The sequence below is a fragment of the Microcebus murinus genome, chromosome 12, assembly GCF_040939455.1.
Source record: "Microcebus murinus isolate Inina chromosome 12, M.murinus_Inina_mat1.0, whole genome shotgun sequence".
Lineage (NCBI taxonomy): Eukaryota > Metazoa > Chordata > Mammalia > Primates > Cheirogaleidae > Microcebus > Microcebus murinus.
The window spans coordinates 58,929,028-58,955,288 of NC_134115.1; the positions used below are offsets into that span (position 1 = coordinate 58,929,028).

At 49.8% G+C, this 26,261-nt stretch overlaps 1 protein-coding gene across 1 annotated transcript; it reads left to right on the forward strand.

The window, feature by feature from the left end:
- Window positions 1–108: 108 nt before the first annotated feature.
- TMEM8B (transmembrane protein 8B) lies at window positions 109–24,734 on the forward strand. The gene is made up of 13 exons (XM_012769977.2): window positions 109–794; window positions 5,169–5,358; window positions 5,736–5,943; window positions 12,374–12,507; window positions 12,795–13,063; window positions 13,672–13,997; window positions 15,893–15,986; window positions 16,152–16,275; window positions 16,348–16,490; window positions 16,760–16,938; window positions 23,153–23,299; window positions 23,463–23,579; window positions 23,826–24,734. The coding sequence occupies exons 1-13, from the start codon at window positions 287–289 to the stop codon at window positions 24,159–24,161; spliced, it is 2,775 nt and encodes a 924-aa protein (XP_012625431.2). The 5' UTR covers window positions 109–286; the 3' UTR covers window positions 24,162–24,734.
- Window positions 24,735–26,261: the final 1,527 nt, after the last annotated feature.

Below are 26,261 nucleotides of genomic sequence, written 5' to 3' on the forward strand. Positions count from 1 at the left end.
TAGAATAGGACAGGGGGTGGGCTTTACTGAGAGGGACCAGTCCAACCGGTCCGGGGGCGGAGCGTCACGCCGACGTCAGGCCGAGGCCGCCGCCGCGGGGCCTGGTTATCGCCGGTTCAGCGCAGCCCGGAGTCGCCCAGGCCTGAACTCCTACCCAGGTCCCCGGCCCCGGCCCCGGGCCCGCGAGGACGCCGGAGGCCACCCCCAGGGGGTGGGGAGCGGAGCCGCGGGTCAGCTCTGCGAGCGCCCCGCGCTGGCCTGTCCGGCCCCGCCCCCGCCCCGGGCCATGGCCCAGCCCTTGTCCCGGCCCCTCGTCCTATCCCGATCCGGGCCTCGGCCCCCGGCCCCGCCCTCGCCCCGCTCCCCAGGTCGGCCCCGGCCCGGGCCTGGGTCCCAATCCAAGCCCCCCTTCCAGTTCCTGCCCCTGACCTGGCCCCCATCCCCGACTCGGCCCCTGTTCCACTCCCTGTCACAAATCCCAGCCCAGTCCCTGTCCCAAGCCCGTTCCCAGTGTTTACTTAAGGCCCTGGCTCAACCCCGGCCCTTGCTCCAGTCCCCCTCACGGCCCCTCCTGCCATCCCACCCCCTGCCCTTGTTCAAGCCCCAGTGCCCAGCCCAGCCCAACCCATTATCTCAGCCTTTACCCTCATCTCTGTGTTTACCCAAGTCTCTCCCACTAGCACCCCCCCTCTCTCATACTCTGCCCCTCTCCCAGCCTAGACTCAGGTCTGGGCTCCAGCTGCCGCCAGCCCTATTGCTGCTGTTGCTGTTCTCTGTCCTTGGCCCAGGGGCTGGTGAGTGCAGAAGCAGGAAAGATTGAGGCAGGAATGGGGTTCTGGCAGGGAGGGGTGGGCTGGAGAGGTACAAGAGAGGTGGGACCTGGGCAAATAGGTCATTGGGGAGCAAGTGGGGAGATATAGGGAGGAGAGAGGTTTTACACAACAAAGGGATTGGCAGGGTCAGAAGAATGGTGATTGGCTTTGAGGCTCAGCAGGTGGTTAATAATTACTAGGACAGAGACTCCAAGATTTTCTTTTATGGTGTCTATCCTGACCCCATTTTGACTCTTGCTTTCCAAGGGAAGTCTTGAGGGCTTTGCTTCTGCTCTCAAAGTTTGATGGGAGAGACATAGTCCCACATCAGAAGCCGCTAATCCAGTGTGGGAAGATACAGCCTAAACCTTTGAAATATTGGGCGTGTGTTCAATCAAGGTTAAGAAACAGTTTTGAAGATAACATGAAGCAAACAGATGGACATAGATTAGCTGATGTTATAATGAGTTTCTTCTTGTAATGAGTCCTGTTCCAAAGAAGCTTGATTTGCCTAGGAATAAGTACTGATACTTTTGGAGCAGGGTTGGAACTCAGAGGCCATTTTACAGATGGGGAAACTGAGGCTCGGCAAGGGAGCAATTTGTCCAAGGTTATACAGCTTGTAAATATCTGTGCTGGGGCTAGAAAAAGAGGTTTCCTAATTCCTACCCTATACTAGTGGGTTTTTTGCGCTGCAATATATGCCTAATAGGAAAACAGACCTGAGTAGGGAAAAGCTCAAAGCACAACATCTCTCTTCCCCTGTCTGCCCACAAGGTGGCTTCATCCACAAACTGTTCCTCATTTGTCAGTTATCAGCCAAGGGCCACCATCCGGTGAGAGAGTGACTTGGCTAGGAGAGGGAGAGGTCCAATTTTTTAATGGGTGGAATGTGGGAGGAGAAGGGGGTCCTGGTCTAGGGGATGTACCATAAAAATGGCCCTATCATGAAAAAACTGTAGTCTTCATGGTCCTGGCCCCTGGCCACGACTGGTGTCACTCTGGATAGGCTGGAGATGTACCTGATGGAGTCTGAGCAGTAATAGCTAACAGAGCAGCTTGGGGTCGGGGGTGAGTTCCAGTGAGCCCTGAGGGCCTGGTTCATTGTACAAACTTTAGGAGATCAATGCACAACCAAGGTCACAGCCCCTGCAGAGATGCCTGGTCACTAATGCGTCTGTGTCTGACTGAGGGATCTGGGGGAATGCTGGCATATGCCGCATGTGTACATGCTGTGTGTTGGTGAGTGTAGACACATGTATGTGTGTGTGGTGCATGTGAGCTGGTGTATCTTCTGAGTGCCTGTTATTGTGTGAAGAGGAGGGGACATCATGTGGCCCATGCACATTCTTCTTTAGCTCTGTCTGCTCCTCATATGGATAGATCCCTGGAGCAGTGGATGGGGCTGTGGGCCCTTTCTCAGAGGAGTATAGTTCCTCAGATTAAGGCAATGTTGGGTGCCTCCCACAACATATGTAAGTAATTCATTCACCCCTAGCTAATCTTCTTGCAGGAAGGAGCCATGGGGGTGCTCAGCATTGGTTACTGCTGCTAGCAAGTTGGTCACTCAGTGGAGGCAGAGCCAGTCAGGTTTTCAGTTTTGATGAGGGGGAGTCCACACTGTTGAGCCCAATTTGTAGCTTCCATCCCTGCCATCATGGCTTCTTTGTTCATGATCCCATTGGGCAAGCACTGGGCTGGCTAGGGAAGGAGAGTGACTAATTGCCGTAGAGAGTGTAAAGCTGCAAATTGTAGATAAAAAAAACAATTGCCCAGAAGCAGGTTCAGGTGCTTTGGGGAGAATTGTAATGAAGTTGGGAAAGAGTACCAAATAGGCCAAACTGTAGGCAGGGCTGCTCTCAGTTCTCTTAATAGTCAGTGCTTTGGCCACTGTGGCCTGGAGCGCGGGGTGCTCTGTGACCTAATGGTGGTGCTGAGTTTTGTCTGAGGAGAGGCTGGCAGTGTTGCAGGACCATCATAGCACAGGGTCTTTTCCTAAGGCTTAATTGACTGCAGTTGATAACCCAGGCATGCCCTGCCACTCCAAAAAATGATCTTTTATTCTACCTAGTGCTGTCACTAGCAGGGCCAGCCTCAGCCTATGTGTGCATGTGCTTACGTGTGTGTGCTTTGAGTGGTGGTAGGGAATCACCGTAGCTTCATCACAGAAATATTGGGACCTCCAAGAAAGGTTCTTCTGAGCTTGGTCCAGAAGCTTTACTCATGCTTCCTCTGGACACAGCCCCGTTAGGCTCCATTCAAATCTGAAACCAAAGGTGAATTGGGTTGTGGACCCTTTTTCAAGCATCTGCCTTCAGAACTTCTTCCAGGGTCCTCCCAGAATTCTCAGCTCCTGCTCACTCCTTTATCCCACTAGCCTATTCTGTGACCTCTGTAGCCCCTGGCCACTTTGGGGATGGCTTAGCTAGTTCTGCAATTCTCCAGGGCCTACCATGATCCTTTGAAGCACAGAGATCTTTGTGCTTGTCAATCCATACTTCCCAAAAATCATTTACTAGCTCCCCAAGAGTCTGCACTGAGGGGACTGACCAACATTTCTCCTAACAGTAGCAATGACTGATCAGATGAGCCATCCTTGGTACCAGCTTTGAGGCAGAGCAGCCCTTCCCTAACCCAGCGGGGGGTGCTCCATGTTCTAATTTCTTCTAACAATAGTATCCATGCTGTTCAACTCTTGGCCTTCTGTCTCCCCAGTTATCCCAGCCAGGGCTCCTAGGAAACCCATCAGTTGGTTCCATTTCCTTCATCTCTCTCAGGCTCTGTGAGCCTCTCTGGGTTTCTGGGCAGTTCTCAGCTTGTAAGGTGGCAGGTCTTCCTTGCTGACAGTTTAGACTGATCATGTGATCTGAGCTTGACAGACTTGTCCTTGGGTGTAAACACAGCCTTTGAGCATGAGCACAGGCCAGTCTAGGGCCAATGGCTTCCACTTATGTAGGGCAGCTTCCCGGAGGGTGACTCCTGAGGTTGCTCCAGTTCAGTGTGGCCAACCCTAAACAGTGCTCCTCCTCCAGCAGCCTCCTTTTCCCTTTCTCTGTTAGTTCAAAAACACTTCATTTTTGGAGTTTTCTCTCCCATCTGCAGAGGGGGAGACTCTGCAGCTAGTCTTATCAGACTAGCTAAGCCTTTGGGTATTCCTATTTGGGTATTTTGGGTATTTCGTATTTGCCTGAAAACTCGCCTCCAGGGTCTCCCTTACTCCTGTCCTGAAGCTGCTGAGTTGCCCTCCTTCTCACCTGTCCTGGAGACATCCTCCTGGGCTTCTCTGGGGCTTGTCTGAAGTCTCCAGAGTAGTCAGATTCCCCAGAGATTTACTCTGGGGACCTCACTTGCCACTTGGGCCCCTCTATCCCTATGCTGCTGAGCTACTGGGTTACCTGCACTATTACAGCAGTTCTACCTCCATGTGTTTGCCTGGCTCACTGCCAACACGACTTCTGCTCACCCCTGATACTCGTAATCAGGTATCTCTGCATTTCAGCTGGAGATGACCACTTCCTCCCTGCCTCCCAGCCCAGCCTGCTCTGAATATTCCCAAGTGGTTTGAGATTTCACTGGGTCACCAACTGACTGCCTCCCTGGACTTCCCTCTAGGGAAACGGCCTCTCCCCTCTACACATTCTGACCCTAGAGGGCCTGATGACTCTCCTTTCCTGGGGACTCTCATGGTGGCCTGCCAGCTCCTGTCCTTGCTTCTGCCACCCAAGCAGGCCCCTTGCAGCCTCACCACACTTTTCCCTCCCTTCTCCTGCCCTGAGCCAGCACACAGACAGCTCTTGTGAGGCTTCTGAGGGATTTTACAGCTCCTGACCACAGGGGAACAGAAAAGGGAAGAAAATAAACAAGAAAGTCACACAGTTCCATACTGACTCCCAGGCTCCACAGGTGGAGTTCTAGCCTGCTTAGTGGCTTAGGAGTCTGTGCCAACACACACACACACACACACACACACACACACACACACACACACACACACACACACACACACCCCTTCCACACCTCTGTGTTGTTAGGCTTGGTAAGAGGAGAAAATGGCTTCTAAGTGAGGGGCAGCTGTCATAGAAAGGGTGTTGGTTTTGGATTTAGACAGAGCTAGGTTTGAATCTTCAGTTTGATCTAGGTTCGAGCCTCAGTTTCTTTATCTGTAAAAAGAGGTTATTATTTTTTTAGGTCACTGTAAGGATTAAGCCAGATGATGGCCAGGGCAGCACGAGATCCAGTTGCTGGCTCAGAGAACATTTGTTGAGTTGGTGCTATTGCTGAGAAGACTGGCATGCCTGTTGCTTAATGGAAATGCCCTCTGTCCTGTCCTGCTCCTTTCTTTCTCCTGCTTCCCAGGAGGCCTTTTCCTGACTGATTACTCCACCTGCTCACCCCGCAAGCTGAGTCCTTTCCGCTCCTTTGCCAGCACCGAGCTCTTCCACTTCCATGTTCCTGAGGACACGTTCCTGGCTGTTTGGAATCTCATCATCTTCAAGGAGCAGGGGGGAACCTTTGGGGACCACTGCCCAGACCAAAGTGTGACTGTGTGAGTGTCTGAGTTAACCTCCTGACCTGCACTTCCAACCCCAGACCACTTTCTAAACTAAAGTGTGACTTTGTGAGTATCTGAACTGACCTCCTGACCCTGACCCCACCCCTGTCCAGATTGAAGTGTGACTGAGTGAGGGCCATGACCTCTGTCCTCTGACCACTTCCTGACTACTGTATGACTGTGTGAGTGCCTGAGCTGACCTGTAACCCCTTATGGCCTGACCTCTGACCTGGAACCACTTTGTTATATGTGTCGGTATAGGGAATCCACTTGTTTTACTGGTGATGAGTGACAGTTCTCCTTTCTTTTCCCCATTTCCTGCCTCCTACCCCATTGCCTGCTTTTTTCCTCTTCTAATTCTGGTCCCCCAGGTATTTCCGGTCCGGGGCACCCCCTGTCATCAATCCCCTGCACACACATTTCCCAGGGGACACAGCTGTGCCTGGGGTTTTCTCACTGACTCTCAGCTGGACACTGCCCAACCGCACCTCAGGCATCTTTAACGTCAGCAGCCCCTTACCTGGGGACTGGTTCTTGGCTGCCCACCTTCCCCAGGCCCACGGCCACATCTCCGTCAAGGTGGGTTGACACTGCCCAGGGCAGGAGGGGCCAGAGCTGCCCTTCCATCTCTGCTGAATTCCCTCCACAGGCTCCCTGGTGCACCAGCTTTGTGCCAGGGTGGGCAACAGCACAGGGGTGGCTGAGGTGGGACATGGCTAGAGGCCAGCAGGTTACCTGGTGGGCCAGAGGCCACGATCTGCAGGAGGCAACTTGGGAGCCTTAGGGGAGCATAGTGGGCCCAGGTAAGCTGAGGGGAATGCCAATCGTCTGGAATCAGAGGCTCTGGCACTGGGAGTAGGTTCCCTTCCTATGGGAAGGCACAAGGGCTAATCAAGGTGGTCAGAAGCTATGGACTGGTCAAATCTGCACAAACCCAGAACTGGTCTTAGTCTACATCTTGATTGACGATAGCTCTGAAGACTCTCTTAGGCCACAGCTCAATCTTTAGTGCATCCGGGAGAATGCATTCCTCTTCCATCACAATTTCAGGCAGCTCCTCATGACCTATGGAACACCATAAGAGAAGCCTTTTCCTGTTAAAAGGAGGCTTTGGACAGCTGGTGTTCATCTGACTGTCACCTCCCTTTCCTCTAAATATCAACTACCCAGGCACTGCTTTCACAGAGCAGAGGTTGTCAAAGTCTGAAGGGCAAGTTCAAAGGTCATGATGCTTCTCTGGTTTGGAGGGGAAGGAAATGCTACAATGTTTTCCCGCCACTCTCATGTGTTACACAGGCCAGACTCCCTCCTTGTAGCGAAGGGATCTAGAAGTTTCCTACTCCCATTCACTGGAGGAGAAGGAGAGTATGATGAGCTGGCCACTGTCAGAGTGGAATGGCCATGTGTGGGGTCTGTGGTAAGGGTGAAGGACCAACCACAAGTAGAGTAGGGACTTAAAGCACAGGACATTGTAGAACAAGAAAGCTAGTGGGGTTTGGTCATTGAGAATTGAGAGGGGCAGAAATTCCCAATCAAGTGTAGATTTGAGTTGGATATATCTCCAGGCTGAGTTCCTTTTTTTTTTTTTTTGACAGAGTTTCACTCTATTGCCTGGGCTAGAGTGCTGTGGCATCAGCCTACCTCACAGCAACCTCAAACTCGTGGGCTCAAGTGATCCTCCTGCCTCAGCCTCCTGAATAGCTGGGACTACAGGCATGTGCCACCATGCCCGGCTAATTTTTTCTATATATTTTTAGTTGGCCAATTACTTTCTTTCTAATTTTAGTAGAGACAGGGTCCCACTCTTGCTGGTTTCGAACTCCTGACCTTGAGCTATCCTCTTGCCTTGGCCTCCCAGAGTGCCAGGATTACAGGCATGAGCCACTGCGCACAGCCCAGGCTGAGTTCCTTGAGGGCAGGGACTCTGTATCTGTGTCACACTCACCTCTTCTCCTCCTGCTGTGGCCCAGTGTTCAGAGCAGGTGTTAACAGTGCCTTTGAATGGGCCGAGACACACAAGGACAAGTGCCCAGCACTGCTAGGGCTAAAGTGGCATCTCTAGGCCTCAGGGGGATAGGGCTGTTTTTCCTGAGAGTGATCTATGAGAAAACTCCTGTCAAGGCCTGGGAACCTCTGGATGAGAGCATGTTGGGAGCTCACCTGGAAAAGGCTCTAGGTTCTAGGTAGGCCTTGGCTCTCATCAGAACTAAGAGATCTTCTGTTAGAAAGAATGACTTCATAGGTTTTTGGCCAAATCCCAATGAGCCTGTCCCTGATCCCAACTCTAATCCTTTATTACTTTGTAAGAGCTGACAGGGAAAACCCTCGTGAAGCCCTGCCCTAGTTATACAAAAACCTTTCTGGGTGAGCTGGAGGAACCTGGGGCCTAGCCCTGGGCTGGGATTGTGGGAGTTGAGGCCTAGCTGGGAGTGGTCAGGGTTGCTCATGGCTGCCGGAATGGGACAATGGTGAATCAGAGGTAGCAGTACAGAGAAAGGCTGCTCAAAACCTAAACAGTGATTCAAAGTGCCCAAATGGAGCAGGGCAGTGAGAAAAGAACGAAGCCCAACATGTCCATTTGCATCTAGATACAGCAAGTGGCGCCTGGGGGCCTGATGCTAAAACTGGAACACTAGTCCAGCAGAGCTCCCCAGGGACATGGTGAGACTACAGAGAAGAAGGCACAGTCCCCACTTGCCTGTGAGTGGCAGTGGGTCTGGACATGATGAGAGATGTAGCTCTTCAGTTAGGCCTGTTCTAGAGGTTGATAGGGTAAGGATTTTGTGTCTGGTTCTTCTAAGAATTTGATTAACTTCTGGAATATCTTATATGGGCCTCTAGACATTCTTAAGTTCTCCAGATCTTGGTTAGTTTCCCAGACTTGAGGCTTTGGGTTCATTGTCCAGAGGATTCCTCCATCTTCTCAACTTGTTTCCTCCTTGTACCCATGGTTCTGACTTCCTTAAGGCTTGGCAAACACAGGAAGTTGTGTAGGTTCAGGGATATCCTTTGGTGGGGACTACAGAATCCCAGTGATAAGAAGGCAGTGCTGTTTCTAGGGCTTGCCTCGGCTTTGGGGATGAGCCTAGATCTCCCTTTAGGGCTTAGTCCTTTTGTACCTGCTCCGTGCCAGGCCTTGGGATGGGTGCTGGGGACACAGAGTCATAAGATGTATATTAGTGGGATACAGGAGATGTTTTACGAGGTTAAAGGAGAGATGGCTAACTCAGCTTGCTAGCGTGGTGGAGGTGGTATTAGGATACAATTAGACAGTGGGGCCTGAGGTTGAGAAGGCAGGGAATGGCACTCCAGGTGGTGGGAGTAGCATGGGCCAAAAGTAAGCAGGGGGAGCTGAAGTGGTTCAGTGTGGGCCAGGTGTTGGGGTGGGGTTAGGGAGGTGAAGGAGTGAGAGGAGGCCAGATGATGAAGGACCTAGAAGTTTGAACTATATCCTTGTGTATATGGAGCCTTGAAAGGTGGTAAAAGGGAAGTGACTTATTTAGTCCAGGCCATATCCCTGAGCTCTAGTCCAGTGCTTCTGCTAGACCCTGTGTCTACATATTCCTAGAGCCCAGCACATAGCCTGGCATGTGGTGGAAGGTTAGCGAATTTTTATTGCCCTTCTGCCACCGTCTCAAAGTGTCACAAACTGATCTAATTTCTCCTCCTTTCCTTGTCCCCTTGGTTCTGTCAACCACTTGTTTCTTGCCCCCATGTCTCCATCTCCTTGTCTTTCCTGTCTTGGAGCATGTGTTCACTCTGAGGTGCCCAGCTGCCAGTCTGCCCTGCAGGGCTGGCCTTTGTGTTGTGGGTACCATTTGGCACCCAGATGGCTCATAAGGGGGAAGTTCTCCCAAACACCGGGGCACAGGTTCTCCTTGAACCTTCCTCTTCCCAGGTCTCAGATTTGAAAATAAATAAAAGTAGGTAAAATAATGAAAAACAACTGCAAGGAAAGCAAAGAAGCAATATGTACAGAAGAAAGGATTCTGTTGAACCTACCACCTAGCACCAAGCATGACTTAGTATCTCAATTGAAGTGGTTACAATCTGCTGATAGTGAGTGCTGCTTCTGCCTTTCCTCCTCCATCTAAATTATTTCATTTATATTTCAAATAGGTAATATATGCACCTGGTACAACATTTGAAAGGTACAAAAGGCATACAGTGGAAAGTAAGTCTTCCTTTTCCCTTCTCCTTCCAGTCCCCAGTTGTCTTCCTGAGTTAATTAGTGCCTAGCTTTTAACTACTTCCTTATATTTCTTTCTTGAAATACTTTCTCCTTTTGGCCTTTGTGACTTTACAGAATTATCTGGTTTTCCTCCTGCCCACTGCTCACTCCTCTGTGTCATTTGGCTTCTCCTCTGCCTGATCTATACTTGCTGTGGCCCAGTGCTTGGTCCTGGGGCAACTTCTTTTTTATTTTTCCATTCTCTTGCTTGGTGTCTCTGGCACAATAGTTTAAAATCCCACCTGTAAGTTCATGCCTTCCATGAGTATTCAGCCAGTCCTAATTTCTCTGAATCTCAGACTTTATATCAAACTGCTTACTTGAGATCTCCAATTGGATATCTAAGAAATTTCTCAAACTTAGTATTTACAAACCAAAATGAAGCTAAAAGTAAAAAACTCTTCAATTCCCATTTCACTTCTCCTAGTTCAAGCCTCTTCTTTCTCTAGTTGTGATCATCTTCTCAGTAAATGATATTGTCATCCACCAATTGCACAAGTTCAAAATTTAGGTGCTATCCATGATTTCTCTTTATCCTCTATTTTCTCACAACCAGTCCATAGAGAGAAAGTCTTATTGACTTTACTTCTAAAGCATGACCTGAAAGTACCTACTTCTCCCCATTTCAACTCTCAGCAAACCTTCCCCTAGCTCTCTCCTGGGCCACCAGAGTGGCCCTAAATGGTCTCCCTGCAGTCCATCCATCCCTCATTTACTGCCATGTTGATTGGTGCTGGCTGACTGTGGGCAGGGGCTCTGCTGGGTCCTGGGCTGTTCCCACAGAGAAGGCATCTCCAGTCTGCAAGCCCCACCCAGAGCCTGGCACTGGCCACTCTACTTGGGCCTTTCTAAAGAAACCCAGAGCCCACCCATATGAGGACATGCTAGGACTCCATCTACCTTGCCTTCCACTCCAGGATCTTTCAGACTGTATCCCATCCACTTCTCACCTTTGCTCCTCCTGGTTTCTTGAGCTTCCTTGCTTTGGCCTTATACCTTCTATGATGGCTGATGTTGGTTTAGCCTGTTGACTCAGGTTGGACTCTTTTGCTTGGCTTCTTCCTTGGCAGCTCTTGAGGACCTGACTTCTGGTGGCCTTTCTCTGGCCCCATCACAAGGTGAAGGTCCCTGTACTTCTCTGGTATACACTGACGGAACACTCTTACCACATAAAGAGCACTCTCACCACATAAAGAGAGGGGGACTGAATGTGGATGTTATATAGTTTAAGCAAGGAGCACATCTTAATCAGACAGGTCATGTCCACTGCTCCTTTGGTTAAGTCAACCATAAGCAAAACGTGGAGCAAAATGTTTCTTCCCCTGGACTGTCTAGCCAGGAGATAGGCCACCTCCTAAGTGTGAGCCCCTACCCTTGGGACTCATTCACTGCAATATTGTTGTGGTGGTGATTCCTGCCTTAGGAGATGGGGTCAATGACATGACTTGTGAGGGTATTTCTGGTCCTTAGGGTTTGACACCAAAGATAAGGGGAATCTGCTTTAGATATCAGAGATGGAAGTTTCTGAGCAGCTAGGTCAGTTCAAGAGCTCTCTGAGGGGCCCACTTGTTGACACCCTTCTTTAACCCAACAGCTACTTTAGCACCTGGTGTGAGCCAGCTGTGTGCTAGGCACTGATGCTACAGTGAAACAAAAGTCACAGACCCCCTTCCAGCCTTGTGGAGCTTTGCTGGAAGCCAGTGCCTTGGCTGACTTGTTCCATGCCTTGGAACTCAGTGGGATGTCAGGGCCTGGAATTTTTGTCCCAGAACAGAGTTTGGAGTATGCTGGTCAGGATAACCACATAAGTGAATAGTGGCTTCTGGTTTGCTGGGCCAGCATAAAGCCATTTGTCCAGAAGTTCAGAGAAGCCTAATTAGGAGCCCCTGCCTCCTCTGAAATGTGAGGTTTTTAGGGCTTTTATAGCTGCAAATGCTGCCGAAGAGGGGTTTATCCAGGGGAAGAGAAGCCAGGGAGACATTTCTGCTCTCCAGTAAGAGCAGAAATAGTCTGAGGCTGATGGAACAGACTGTGGGGGAGCCCCCTGAGGGCAGCGTGGAGGGAGGGGAGTCAAAGATGTTGGGGTCTAGTGTCATTAAGGTCAGAGCTGCCCCCAGCTGGGCCGATTTGTTTATTGCTTCATTTATTCAGCAAACATCCATCTGTGAGGTGTGCACTCTCTGTTAGGTCCTGTGTGCGGAGGAACAAAAATAAAATAAGACAAGGTTCGTGTTCTCAAACTGCTGATAGTCTGGAGGTGACCTGGGAGGTCATGAATGGCCTTCATCAGGGGTGTTCAAGCACTTGGAAGGGTGTAGGGTGAGGAATGAAAAGAATAAAGGGTCTGATTGGTGGTGGTAGTGGAGGGGGTTGGACAGGAGGCCTTGAAGGAGCTTTCCAACACCCCCCAAAGAGCTAGTGTTCTGAATTCTTGGGGCCCTGCTGGGTGAATGGGCTTGTTCAAGATTATAGTGCTGTGGGGCTGGTCAGGAATGCTCGGGGAGGAGGGGTTGGACTGGGGTAAGGGACGGGCAAGGCCTATGGTCAGGAGGGCCTGCACTGGAATCCAGAAACAGCCCACAGACCCTGCAGACTGGGGTAGGACAGAGGTGATCAGAAATGACTGCCCAGGCAGGAAGGACCCAGAGCTCAGAGAGACCTCAATCAGAGCAGTAGGCCAGAGGGGCTTCCTCCCTAGCCAGTCCAGCAGGTTCTGTTTGCCTAGGTTTAGCAGCACCCTTGCTGTTTCTCCTTCCACCACTCCTGCTTTTGTCTCAGGGTCTCCAGGATGAGTGTCAGTACCTGCTTCAGCCGCAGCTGATCGTCCGGCGCTTGCTGGACGTGGCTGTGCTGGTTCCTGGCCGTCCCTCAGAGCAAACCCTCTCCCCCCACAATCGCTCAGCCCTGTACAAGTAAGTCGACTACTCCCCAAACATGGCCCTTTCCCTCTTCCTTCTCTTGGCTTCTCAGCCTGCCTGCCCGCCTGGTCCTGCTCTCCCTCTGGCCAGACTGGACCCAGAGCCCCCAGGGTGGGCAGGATCTCTGCCTCCCCCTCTCCCAGAGGGAAAGACCTGGCAAGGCCTGCTGTATCCCTGTGTCTCCTGCCCTCTCTGTGCCCCTTCTTCCTGGCATTTCCCTCATCCTTGGATTCCTCTCACTCTATTTGTCCTTTCTTACCCCCACCCTCTCCTCTGCCCAGGGTCTTCGTGCCCAGCTTCACGTACAGGGTTTCAGCGCAGCTGGTGTGTGTGGGGGGCCGAGGCGTGTCTGCCTGTCCCCTGACACTCCGCCTACGTCCCAAGGCCCCACCCCTGCACAACTCAAGCTCTGTGGCCTGTGGAAGTGCCTCCGTATGCCAGCTGGAGCTGGCACTGCCCCCCTGGGGACACTGGGTCTATGTGCGTGTGGAAACACCATCCCGGGGCTCTGGCAGGACCATCCGCTTCCAGCTGTGTGTGCGGTTGCAAGGTCAGAACCCCACATCTGCCCCACCCACCCAGCCTGTGCAGACATCCATGGCTGGGAAGTGACTTGGGTGGCTGTGTTCAGTGACCCTCAGCCACATCCCTACAATCTCGCCTCCTGTGCCCAGGCTCCCTCACAGTCCCTGAAGTCCTCCCACTCAGAGCTCCAAGTCATGGGAAGGCCTTCAGATCATTTTTTGTTTTTTTTCAAATGACTTGGTATAACTAAAGGACCTCATTACTTTCCTTGATTTAATCTCTGTTTCAGTTTCCTAGGATAGGCAGGGACAGCCAGGACCTCTGGGATACTGTCCTTGCCAAAACCAGCATGAGGCAGTGAGACAGCCCATCATAGTTATCTCTTCCAACAGTGTCTTCACTGCCCTTGGAGAGGGACAGATGGCCTTGGGTCCCTCCAACATGACCTAACATTAGCTGTCACCACTAGGAAACCCCTGTGACTATGGATGCCCTACATTCCCAAGGGACATTGACTTCTAATTCTACCCTTCCCCACCCTTTGCTAAATCTTGTCTGGCTCAGATCTGGGTTATGAGTCAGATCAGGGCTCTGAGGGCTGCAGACCTCAGCTCTGGTTTCCTCTGCTCACAGAGTGCCCGCAGCCCAGCCTGTCCCGTGCCCTAGTTCCTGGAGCTGCCATGAACATGCCCCAGTCACTGGGCAATCAGCCACTGCCCCCTGAGCCGCCATCCCTTGGAACTCCTGTGGAAGGGCCTGGGGCCACGTCGCCACCTGAGCACTGCTGGCCAGTGCGCCCGACTCTGCGCAACGAGCTGGACACCTTCTCCGTCCACTTCTACATCTTCTTCGGCCCCAGCGTGGCCCTTCCCCCTGAGCGCCCGGCTGTGTTCGCCCTGAGGCTGTTGCCAGTGCTGGACAGCGGAGGCGTCCTCAGCCTGGAGCTCCAGCTCAACGTGGTACTCTTTGTGGACAGTGGGAGGTGCCCTGGGGGACAGCTCAGAGGGGAAGGTGTCAGGGGTGCGGGGGCCCTTACCTCTTCCAGGAAGCTTGTCCACGTTACTTCCGCCCATCCTGACAATGAGGCCAATTGTGGTCAACAAACATGCTCTGAGTATTGACTCTGCTATGAATGGTCAAGTCAGAGTAGTCTGAGTTTTCTCAAATTTGTAGGCTCACCTACCACTCACTGACAGCCTTTCTCTAGGGTAGTTGTCCACTTTTTCTTGCATATCTCCTGTGACGGGAGTTCATCACCTCTTGAGGCCGTGCAGTCCGTGTTTGAACAGCTCTAATTGCTAAAGACCACTTTCCCATCAACCAATCTGAGGCCTGGTCTATGGTTTGATGTGGTCTTTTATGGGACATGGCTCAAACTTTCCAGTGGTCCTGCTAAGTCAGGACAGAGCTGGCTCTTCAATCTGAAGATGGTCCTTATTTTTGTACTCAAATTCTCTCTCTGTTCTGGCTAAGACTGTATGCACGTTGTGTCTGCTTATTACCGTACCTTTGGGCAATGACAGTGAGGTCTTGATTTGACCTTGAAACTATAGACCCCAAATTAGAGGACAGCCTCACCTGCATTCTCTCTTCCTCCGTACTGTGAGAATAGAGGCCCAGGCCCGCTGCAGCCCTTTCCCCTTTCCCCCTCTACATTCTTGTCCACTCCCATTGAGGAGCATGTTTCTGTTCCACCTGTCTGTATGCCATGACACTTGCCACACACCGCAGACAGCCTGTTCTATTTGTTCTGAAAGATACATCGGCACATCTGCTCTGATCTTTCCCTCCAATTTTTTTATTTTTCTCTTGAATCAGATTGGATATTTGAATCAGAGAACTGCATAGCTAGAGGACATTTTTTTCCAGCTTTCTCCTAGAATGACTTTCACTGAATAATATTAATACTTTGGCATATTGCTCTGGGTTTGCATTAAGGGAAATTATAAGCAAGTTGTATGTAACTCCAGTGGTTGAGGACAGGATGCATGACAACTCAGTGCTCCTTCAATGAGAATTTATCTGAGAACCTCCCCTTTGGATGCTACAATTCTCCAGAAACTCTGATTAACTTTTATCTCAAATACTCATGAATTTTCCTCCTTTGCATTGGTTACTTAGAAGTCAGTATCAAATATGTGGCCCATATTAGGGAAGACTTTATTTTCCTATCCTGATTAAGTTTCCCTCATGCATTTATTTTTATACTGTTTTATATATTGAATAAGCTGCCTCAAATCTTTCTTGAATGAGGTGAGCGTATGGCATCCTGTTACCTTCATTCTTGTAGACAACCCCTTACATTTACTCTTGCTGATATCTGGTTTCTTTTAATCCCAGCCAGGTTGCTACATTTAATCTCTTGGGCATTCTGTTACCACCGTTCTGTGTCTAGGATCATTTCACCCAAGGAGGAGTGAGTTTCTTTACACTCCTGCCTTCAGGTCTGGGTGAAGGTGATGGGAAACCTAACAATTACTTTGTCCATAACTATTTAACAGTTTCTAAATCCAGCAACCCTCCCCCCCCAAGCTAGATAATACTAAAAAAGAGGATATTCTCTCTTGCTTGGATAGAATTGAAACAATTCTGCCCAAAGAAAAGATTCAGAATTGGTCTGTGCCTTCTCATTAGTCTTTGAAAGATTTCTGCTGTGGAGGATCTGGTGTTTTCTAGTTTTTCTGTTCCAAGGCTGGAGGAGAGAGAGCAGCTTTGGTGAGGACAGCCCAAGAGGAATGGGCTGTGCATTGTGTGAGTTAACAGGTGTAGGAGTCTGGGGGGTGATGGTGGTGGTTGGAACTGGAGGGTGGAATGGGGTGGTGGTGGTGGTCACCTCCATACCTGCCCTCCCCAGAGCTCCGTGCACCAGGAAAATGTGACAGTGTTCGGATGCTTGACTCACGAGGTGCCCTTGAGCCTGGGGGATGCAGCAGTGACCTGTTCCAAAGGTGGGGTGAGGAAAGGGGAGGGGAGGCGGCAGGAAGTGGGGGTGGGGGTATGGAAGCGGGAATGGGGGTTCTGGGAAGTGGGGGCGTGTGGGTGAGGGTCCTTGGGTCCTGACCCAACACTAACTCCTCCGCCTTTTCACTGTCCCCTCTCCCTTCTCCCTTCAGAGTCCCTGGCCGGCTTCCTCCTCTCTGTCAGTGCCACCTCCAGGGTGGCCAAGCTACGAATCCCGTTCCCGCAAACAGGGACCTGGTTCCTTGCCCTCCGCTCCCTGTGCGGGATGGGGCCTCGGTGAGCTGCGTGGGGCCGGGCGGGGCCGGGCGGGGGCGGCCTGGGGCCCCAGGTGACTGCGTGTGTGCACAGGTTCGTGCGGTGCCGCAACGCTACGGCAGAGGTGCGGCTGCGTACCTTCCTCTCCCCGTGCGTGGACGACTGCGGGCCCTACGGCCAGTGCAAGCTGCTGCGCACGCACAACTACCTGTACGCGGCCTGCGAGTGCAAGGCTGGTGAGCGGGCTGGCGAGGAGTGGGCCGTGTGGGCTTCGGGGGTGGCCTCAGTGGCCTGGCAGGAGTGGACTTGTGGGTCTCTGGGCAGGCGGGAGGGGTGGGGAGGACCAACCTGAATCAGGGATAGGTCTGGAGAGAATGGGAGCGCAGGGCCAGGGTGATACCCATGGCATCTGGCTTGGCAAGAGGCCAGGAGCAGAAGTGTCTGCTGAACCCATGGCTTCCGTCTGTCTTCTCCCTCCCGTGCGCTCCCCACCTGTTACCCGCAGGGTGGCGGGGCTGGGGCTGTACCGACAGTGCGGATGCGCTCTCCTATGGATTCCAGCTGCTGTCCACACTGCTGCTCTGCCTGAGCAACCTCATGTTTTTGCCACCTGTGGTCCTGGCCATTCGGAGCCGATATGTGCTGGAAGCGGCTGTCTACACCTTCACCATGTTCTTCTCCACGGTATGTGGTGGCTGCTCTGTCTTCACTGTGTCCTTTTCCATGGTGATGGGTGAGAGTCAAGTTCTCCATGGGTCTGGGGGTGTCTTCCACAGCAGTGCTTCCAACCTATCATGGCATGCATAGAAAAGGGTAAGTTTTGTAAGGCACGGCGGGGTAAATAAACACGGCTGTTTGCAACTTCGCATAATTAGTGTAGGTCTCCAGCTGCCTCACACTCTGTCCACCCTGAGGGCCCAGGAGACCTTTACTCAACACGCTGGCTGAGAAACTGTCCTACAGTATGGAATTGTGTCTACACCTTTGTGTTCTCGTGTGGGGGCAGGAAATCTATACTTTAATCTGCACCTGTGTGGAATGTCTTCACCCTGATCATGTTATCTCATGATGTGAGGGCTTAGCTACCCTGGCATGTTCTCCATTGTACTGGGGACTTCTGCATCTTTAACATATTGATTCTTATCCTATGAAATGGTGCCCCCCCCATTCAGTCACCGGGCCTCCTTGGTTTCTCATGACATCCTTTGGAAGATAGAGGGGATATCTGTCTGGCAATTGATAGGACAGTCTGATTCTCAGAGTCCTGAGAAACTCTTTGGACTCAACTATGTCCTGAGGCATTATGAGAAGTAGCAGTATGATATAAAATCCCAGCTCAAAGGAGGCCAGCCTCCTTTGGTGAAGATTAATATAATTTTAAACCTCTCTACTCCCATTACAGAATTTCCACAATCCCTTACTTGTATTTTCTCACTCCTCCATAATCAGAAGAGCTAAAAGCAGGCATCACAGATATTATAAAGAAATGTAGAGAAGTGAGTCTATAATGTGACTTAACCCCTAGGTAGACTGTTTTCTCCTTGAGGTACTGCATCTGGGGGTCTTTTCATCTCATCTCTGGGTTCTCAGCATCTTGTGATGTACAGTGTCTGCCTGTGGGACTGCATAACTCTTAGATGGATTCAGACTGTCCTCATGCCTTGGCAACAAGGATGTCACAGAAACTAAGACATGCCTCTCTGGCATCCAGCATTACTAGATCAGACATATGTCCAAATTACACAATCCTACTTATCATTTGGGAGAAAGCAGAGGACAAATGTGCTGAAACCGAGGGTCACGAGTCCTCCCAGAGATTCATCCACAGTGAAGAAGAGTAGGCTCTAACCATGCTGCGTAGAGAGACCTTGGTCCTTTAAGCTGGGTGAGAAGAACATATTCCAATTTTGCTTGGCTGGCTCCTTTTAGGCCTTCTGCAAATACGCCTCATTCTATTTTTATATTAGACTCTTTCACTTTCATATTGCCAGATGCCCTTCATACTGTGGCTCATCAAATTCTCTAGCAACAGCTGTTCCACCAGCCCACTCTTGGCTACATGTAGATTTAATGTGATTCACTGTTAGTAAGAGCACCTATGTGTCAGGAGCCTGGAGCATGTGGGGAGAGCATGCTCATTCTCTGGACTTGACACGAGCATCCTAGGCATTGGCTCCAGAGTGTTCGCTGCTAGATGACTCTTCATCATTTAGATACAGTGACATATCAACCTGAAAGAAAAAAGACCTTCCCCTTAATAGAAACACTGGGAGAGCCTCAAGTACCTGGCGTCACATAAGGAGCTCCCACTTTCTTGAATAAGGAAAAGCTACTGGCTTTGAGGTGTTGCCTTAAGTCCTGCTCTAACTCCTGCTCTTTCTCAGCATGAGCCAAAACACAGAGTTGCTGGTTTTCCAGTTTTCCCTGTTGTTCCTCCTTGGCCATTCTTTACTAAGACTTATTTCATTCTGCAGCAGGGTCCATTTAAGGACCCATTGGTCACATTGCAGCTGTCAGTACCAGGACAGTAGATGACAGTTATCTTCCTTGTCTCCAAATAATTCAGGACAGTCTTTACCCGGGAGTAGCACATCTATTCCTATCCAGGACATAGGAGCAGACAGTAGGTTTTTAATTCAGGAGTTTACAAATGTAAGATGTATTTAAAAAACAAAAACAGGCTAGAAACTTAGCACTTGATTTTATATATAGCCAAACAATTCAGGTAATAATAACAGCAAAATGGCATCTACTGAATATATGCTATGTGTCAGACACTGCTAATTTAATTCTTGTAATAGCATGATAATTATTATTATCTCTTTTTATAGATGAGGGAAAGTTAAATACTTTGCAAGAAGTAGAAGGCGAGTATTCTGTACAATCTTGGTGGGCCAAGGTTCTCACTCAGGCTGACTCCAGATGCCTCACGTGTAATCACTAAACTACATTGCTCCTCTCGCACCAGGGCAGTGAGCATGCGTTGATAAATTTCTAACCTGACTTCAGTTTCTCATAAATCCTAGATTATGTACAGAAACACATGACCTTAGTTTATTGGCTCTCCCCAAATTCTTATAAACACCAATCAAGAGATAAGAAAATGTAACCAAAGCAAGTATAAAAAACCATCAGGGAAAATGTGTCAAACATTTCGGTTGTGCAGCTCTAACCCATACGGCCAAGCCACGTATCTTTCACAGTGCTGCTCAGGCCCTTAGAATCAGATCCCGCATCTGCCTTCCTTGCTGACTGCTGACATCCTGGCTGCAAGCCCACCTTCTCATGACCTCTGCTGTTCCTCAGACTGTCACAAGTAATTCTCAGTGTCCCTTGGCAAACTCCCATAACTGCTCCCAAGAGAATGGGAGCGGAAAAAAGAAAATTAGACAGCAACAGTAAGTTCTGTTATCTCCCAAGTGCAAATATTCCAGTCTTTGCATTGATTAAATATGTTTGCATGTACAGTTTTACATTCTTTGGTGCCCGGATGCCCCATTTTGGAGCATTAGATGAAATATAGCTATAAAAATATAAAATTCCACAGGAAAAAAAACAATTTAGGATAATTTTCCCAAATTACTTCATAAATAATGACCAAACCTGAGGGAGTTAGATTGGATCAACTTAGATTGGAATAGGAGCCAGTTTCTAGTCTAAATTTCTTTTCTTAAATTCCCTGATTTTTCTGTGTAGTTTCGACTACTTTTTATTACTGTTGACAAAAGAAATACCAATCTAAAAATTAGCCCACAGTTTTTAGTGGAACAATCCCCTCATACTGCAATTTTAACTCTACCCTGTGGATTTTTCACAACCTTAAACAATCTCTTTGACCTTTTAGTGTAGTTGGGAAATAACCAGATATATAATATTTGTGAGATGATTTACCTAAAACCTCTCCTCTCCAGAGACAGTATCTCCATTTTTCTTTTCTCTTCTTTCAGTATAGAGAAATTCCCAGGAGATAGTCAGCCCTCAATTATTCTTCTAGATCTGTCTTCAGTATTTGGTGATTCAGCTTTGCTTTTTCCTGCTGATATATATCTTCTCTTATCTGAGATTGAAGGATTTATTGTAAGTTCCTCTTGCAGAACCTTTTGGGCATTTCCTTTTATATACTTGGAAGTCAGGCACATGGGCCACATCCTTGGTTAAGCCTGAAGTGCAAAATTAGTGCTTTAAAATAAAACCCAAATCATAAAACAGTATTGGATAATTTAGTGTCCCATAGTACTTTGTCTGGTCTTAGAGGCAGAGAACAATCAATTTCCTATAGCTAAAATAGAAAAAGACCAAAATATTGATTTGTTTAGGAACTAAATTAACTCCCAGTGAATCAGCATATATAAGAGAGAGAAAGAAAGAATTGAAAAAAATCTCTTAGGCATATTCAAACATTAATTCTAATGCTGATATGGACCCACAAGAAAAGTCTCTGAAAATTTCCCAGTAAGAACTTATTTTTTCAATTTAATAATAATATATTATGAAGGAACCAACCATGTTCCCAAACTAACAAGCCTTTTCAAAAGTCTAGGCATTCTTAGGCAGTCTCATCCTGTAGGGAAAAAATTCTTTATCTCCAAAGTGAAGGAAAAGAGAAGGTAGGCACCCACGTTTAAGTTTTACAGCTTAAAATTTAAAGGAATGAAACTCAGAGTTTCCCAGTGCCAATTAATATCCCTAGATTTTCCTTTTCATTTTATTTTATTTTTCCTAAGGTCCTAACTTCTCCCTTTCCAACTTTGTCTGTTGAAGTTATAACTTTTGCAATTTGAACAACCAGATGAAATCTTTAATAAGGTCAAAGGAAACAAGAGCAACTTATTTTGCATCCTTTGTCTCTAGAGACTGACTTTTGGGTGTGTTTTCCAGTTCTGTTGGGGGCAACCCTACATTTGGGCTGAATTCTGTCAGTTTTCATAATGAACCTGGTTCACTTTTCCTCTTGCTTTTCCATAATGGGTAGAGGATGCTATTTGATTAAGGTTGGGTGTCTGCTTGTGAGATGAGTTTGGGCTATAATATTCCTTTTCCTGAATCATTCTTCCTGACCTTACCCCCACCTTCTCATTCTCAACTATAATTCACTCAAACAGGAGACTGCTTTCTCCCATTTCCATTCTTTCCAGAAATTATGAAGACCCCATTGCTGCCAGTGAGTGAAGGGCTTGTGGTATTGCTCAGCTATTTCTTTCCCGAGCTATGGACCATATATCCCTGCCTTCTACCTACAACCCAAGAGCATGCCTCTGGAGGGCCTGGAGACCTGTCTCACTGAGGTCTATAAAGCTACCTCTGTTTTGGGATCAGAACCCTTGTGACTTAGGGTTGCCTTTTAATAGATGATAAACTGACCTGGGCTGAAAGGAGTGCCCAAAGGAACCCATCCATCAATGATCAAGCCACATCAAAGGCCACCTTTGGATGCCACAGCACTCAGTCTTCTGCCCAAGCTTCATTTCAGCCTGATGTACTTTAGCCCAACCCTGCCTGCAACTAACTTGTTTCTCCTGCCACAAGATGTCTTTAGTAGCCATGGTTCCCAGAGGACCTGGGGTAACATACTGGGGACGGAGATCAAGATTGAGTCATAGAATCTTAAGAAACCTTTTTTGATCTCCTAAGGTCTGCTGACATGGTTCAAGGTCAGCTCCAATGAGTAGATTTTCATAAAGTTTATATAGGTCAGAACGTTTTTTCTCCAGTAGTAGCCTTTTCATTTTCTTAACCCTGCCCATCACTGTAACAACCCATTCTTCCTGACGTGGAGCAGAGGATGTTAGATGAGAGGAGTGAGCATGCCCCTGTGATGTTTGTTCTCAATCTGGAGCCATTTGTCCTCAGACGTCCTATCCAGTATCTTTTCTTTTTGATGGGCTCATAAGGCACATGATCACTAGAGGGTCCACAGAGGGATTTGTGTTCTCATCATCTTTGCGCCAAAGACATCCTTACAACCATGCATGTTCCTATTGTCTGGCATCAGTAAGTACTGAAATCACATAAATTCTACTTAGAAATTCAGAGAAAGATGACAGCAAATGTTCTAAGATAAATAGAGCACAGGTTATCCCTGGACAACCCTTTACATGAATAAGAGAATGCAGGATGCCAGAAGCCATGGCATTGTCCAGAGAGACATGGGTTGGGACCACAGACCAAGGGGAGCTTATGGCAGACCTTGGTTCCTGAATTTGGATGCCCAGTATAGCTTGATCCAGTTCCACTTGTGTCCCCTGCATCCCCTTTGAACCTCCTCAATAGTCTACTCTGCTGTGTTCTCCACAGGGGTGGCATAGGTGGACACGGTCCCCTCTCTATACTCTTCCCCATGGTGTGAGTACCATGCTTTTCTCCATGGCCTTAGGGACTGCCTTTTTTCTTACTGTGCAGCCCCATGCCCACATTGGGTGGGGGTGATGAAGAGGGCCAGTTAGTATAAGTCCTGAAGCCCTGTTCAGAGTCTGAGCTATCAGGGGAAGCTGGGACATGGAGAGGAGCTTTTGGGTGTGGGCTGGCCCAGAGTTTGGGCCAGGGCTGGGGATTATAGGTTGGGCCGGTGGTGAGGAGATAGAATTGGCCTCAGCTTAAGTTATCTGGACCCTTGGCCTGGCATGCTCCACAGCATGTTCCAGAAAGGTTAGGAAGGTGAGGAAAGGGAGGACCAAGGTCAGAGCTGCGAGATACATACAGCTGATGAAGCAGACCAGGCCTCCCTACCTCATTCTTCTCAGGAGTAGAAGAGTCAGGCATTTCCCAGTTCTTCTTGCCTGTGACCTCTGACCTCTGCTTCTCTGACAGCAGCACACCACCCCTGTGACCTCCTCCTCCAGTTTTGTAGACCTGGACCTCTGCCTCAAGTTCTCTCAATTTCCGTCATTTCTTCCTCCAGTTCTATCATGCTTGTGACCAGCCAGGCATTGTGGTTTTCTGCATCATGGACTACGACGTGCTGCAGTTCTGTGATTTCCTGGGCTCCTTAATGTCCGTGTGGGTCACTGTCATTGCCATGGCTCGTTTGCAGCCCGTGGTCAAGCAGGTCAGTCCAGAGTGGGCCCGGGGGGACAACCATAGCCAAGTCTGTTGAAATCCACTCCTGACCTCTCCCCAGGGGCATTTCTGAGTGCCTCTTGCCATCCTGGCCCAGCCCCGGAAGTACTGTTGCCTGGCTATAGTCCAGCCCTGGAGTTCTCTTTCTCTAGGTGCTGTATTTGCTGGGGGCTATGCTGCTGTCCATGGCACTGCAGCTTGACCGGCATGGACTCTGGAACCTGCTTGGACCCAGTCTCTTCGCCCTGGGCATCTTGGCCACAGCCTGGGTAAGGGTGGGGAGGGCTGTTGGGGGTATCTCAATAGGACTTGGGTTTAGGGCCCTGGATATCTGGTCCCCAATTTAAGGTGGGCTTGGACTCTGTCATCATCACCTGCTGCTCACAGTGCCCACTCCAGTCTTGGCAGGTGCCTTTAGGTCACAACCAGGGCTCAGAGGAAGCCCCAGGGTGACCAGCTCTGGTTTGAGTTCCAGGGCCTTGTGTTCCTGAGCCCCACTTCTCTGCCTCCCCCAGACAGTACGCAGCGTCCGCCGCCGACACTGCTACCCACCCACGTGGCGCCGCTGGCTTTTCTACCTGTGCCCGGGCAGTCTCATTGCAGGCAGTGCCGTCCTACTCTATGCTTTTGTGGAGACCAGGGACAACTACTTCTACATTCATAGCATTTGGCATATGCTCATCGCTGGCAGCGTGGGCTTCTTGCTGCCCCCTCGTGCCAAGACTGACCGCCGGGTGCCGTCTGGAGCCCGGGCCCGGGGCTGTGGTTACCAGCTATGCATCAATGAGCAGGAGGAGCTGGGCCTCGTGGGCCCAGGAGGGGCCACTGTCAGCAGCATCTGTGCCAGCTGAGAGGGGCTTTGGGCCTGGCCCTGGGGGGATGTGAACCCTTGCTAGGGTTCTTCCTGGGGACATGGAGCCCTCCCAGGAACAAGAGACAAGCTGTATTTCTTGAGGACATGGAGTCTTTCTCAAGGACATAGAACTCTTCCAGGGACCTGGAGCCCTTCCCAGTACATGGAGAACTTCCTGAGGGCTTGGAGTCCTCCTGCATCCATGGAGTCCTTTGTAAGGACTGGAGCCTATGCAGGGCACAGAGCCCCCTCAGGACCAAGTTGTCCCTCCCAGGAATATGGAACCCTCCTAACGATGTGGATTCCTTCTCAGGGAGACAAAACCCTGTCAGGAACATGGCATCCTTCCAGAAGAAATGGAGTCCATCTTGGGGAAACTGAGTCTCCAGATTTTCCCAGAGGCTCAGCAACTCTGGCCTCAGGCTTCCTTCCCAGGGGTGGCCTCTGGGCTGTGCTGTGCTGGGGAGGAGGGATTATAGGGACGGATGGAGCTGGGGCTGGCCGGGGTGGCTGGTGTTCTGAGCTGATGCAGGTGGAATCTGTGTGCCTCCAATGAAGTTGTGCTGGTTGTGTGCTGCCTTCTTTCCTGGGGTCAAGGGTGTGGGGAAGTGGCAGGGGAGAGGGAGTCTGAGGAAATCAGCAGGGGTGATGGGAGCCCAGCCAGAATGAGCCGCTGGGAGCTGCCCACCATGTGTGCACTTGCCTCCCTCTCATGGCACCTGCGTTCATTTCCAAACACTTCCTAATGCCTGTTCCTCAATTCCTGTTGATGTCAGTGTGCAATAGTGGAGGTGTGTGCATGTGTGTGCACGTGCTGAAATGGTTTACATCAGTGAGACAAACCTCCCTTGTGATGCCCACACCCAACACAGAAGGAAGCCGAGATCCCAGGAAATTGGAGTAGCAGGTGCACGTCTCAGATGTACAAGAAATAACACAAGAATATAACTTCTATTTTGAGCCCCTGTTTTTCCTGAGTGCCAGAGAAGATCACTGGTCAATTCAGGGTTTCTTCTCTTTCCACAAGGGTCATAGCTGAGTTCTGAGGTCTTACATGATGCCAAGATGTTAAGGGAGTGTTCTCTGTGGTCACCAGTGTCCATACTTCATTTGTCCCCTGAAATTTCCATCATTCCACCTGGTCCCCAGTCAGAGGCCCCACCAGGTCATCTGGGGTACGAGGATGTTTCTTGTTCTCCTCTGTACAACCTTTCAGCCCTGAGGTCCTCTCCACCATATCTGTGCCACATGAGAAGACCCTTGAGGTTATCCGAGGCCTCAGCTACCCAGATACACCCGGAAGCCATTTCTGCTCTGGGGTTCTGTTCTGGGTTTTACTTGACAAACAAGACATGAGTTGCTCCATCTGTTAAATCCTGCAAAGCTATCCAGGGCCCCTCCCTTTGGGTACTTTCTGTGCCAGTACTCTCACTACTTCCCTCCTCCTCTCTCTTCCTCCCCTTTTTGTTAATATGGATGTGAAGAAGCCTTAGTTTCACTTTCCATGTTTCCTCCAAATCTTTTATCTATGCCTTAAGTCTTTTCTCTTCCCCTCAGGGCCTAGGCTTTTGAAGTGCAAAAGCCAAGAAAATATCCTTTTGTTCTCTGTTTTCTGCCATCACATCTCCTCCGTGGGCCACTGGGCAGAGAATGGTGTGGCCAGCTGAATGGTGAGAAGGAGCGAGGGGGTATGGGCTGGGTGTATGTTCCCATCCCAGAAATACTATTCCATCGCATTAAGATGTATAGAGCCAGGTCACTAGGATGCTTGAACATGAATAGCTGGGACTCAGGACAGGGTCAGCACAGTACAGAAGGCACTGAAGAGGGAAGACAGAGCTGAGACACACCCAGCGAGGAGGGGTCAGAAGGGGTTTCCTATAAGGGGGGTGGCATTTGAATAAGGATTAAATAAGTTGCCATAATGCCAAGATGTTGGGACTGCTCTCTGTGGTCACCAGCATCCACCCATATTGCACCCCTCTCCTGAGATTTCCATCATTCCATCTTGTCCCCAGTCAGCAAAGCAGAACACTCAGTACAGTGCCTAGCTTGGTATGTGATGTGTGTCCAATATATGTCACTAAAGGTCACCAAG

Bases quoted from the DNA above. Each gene is read 5' to 3' on its own strand.
- TMEM8B (XM_012769977.2), top strand. From the start codon at position 287: ATGGCCCAGCCCTTGTCCCGGCCCCTCGTCCTATCCCGATCCGGGCCT. The intron at 795-5,168 runs GTGAGTGCAGAA...CCTGCTTCCCAG, and splicing joins TGTCCTTGGCCCAGGGGCTG to GAGGCCTTTTCCTGACTGAT. The intron at 16,939-23,152 runs GTATGTGGTGGC...TTCTTCCTCCAG, and splicing joins TCACCATGTTCTTCTCCACG to TTCTATCATGCTTGTGACCA.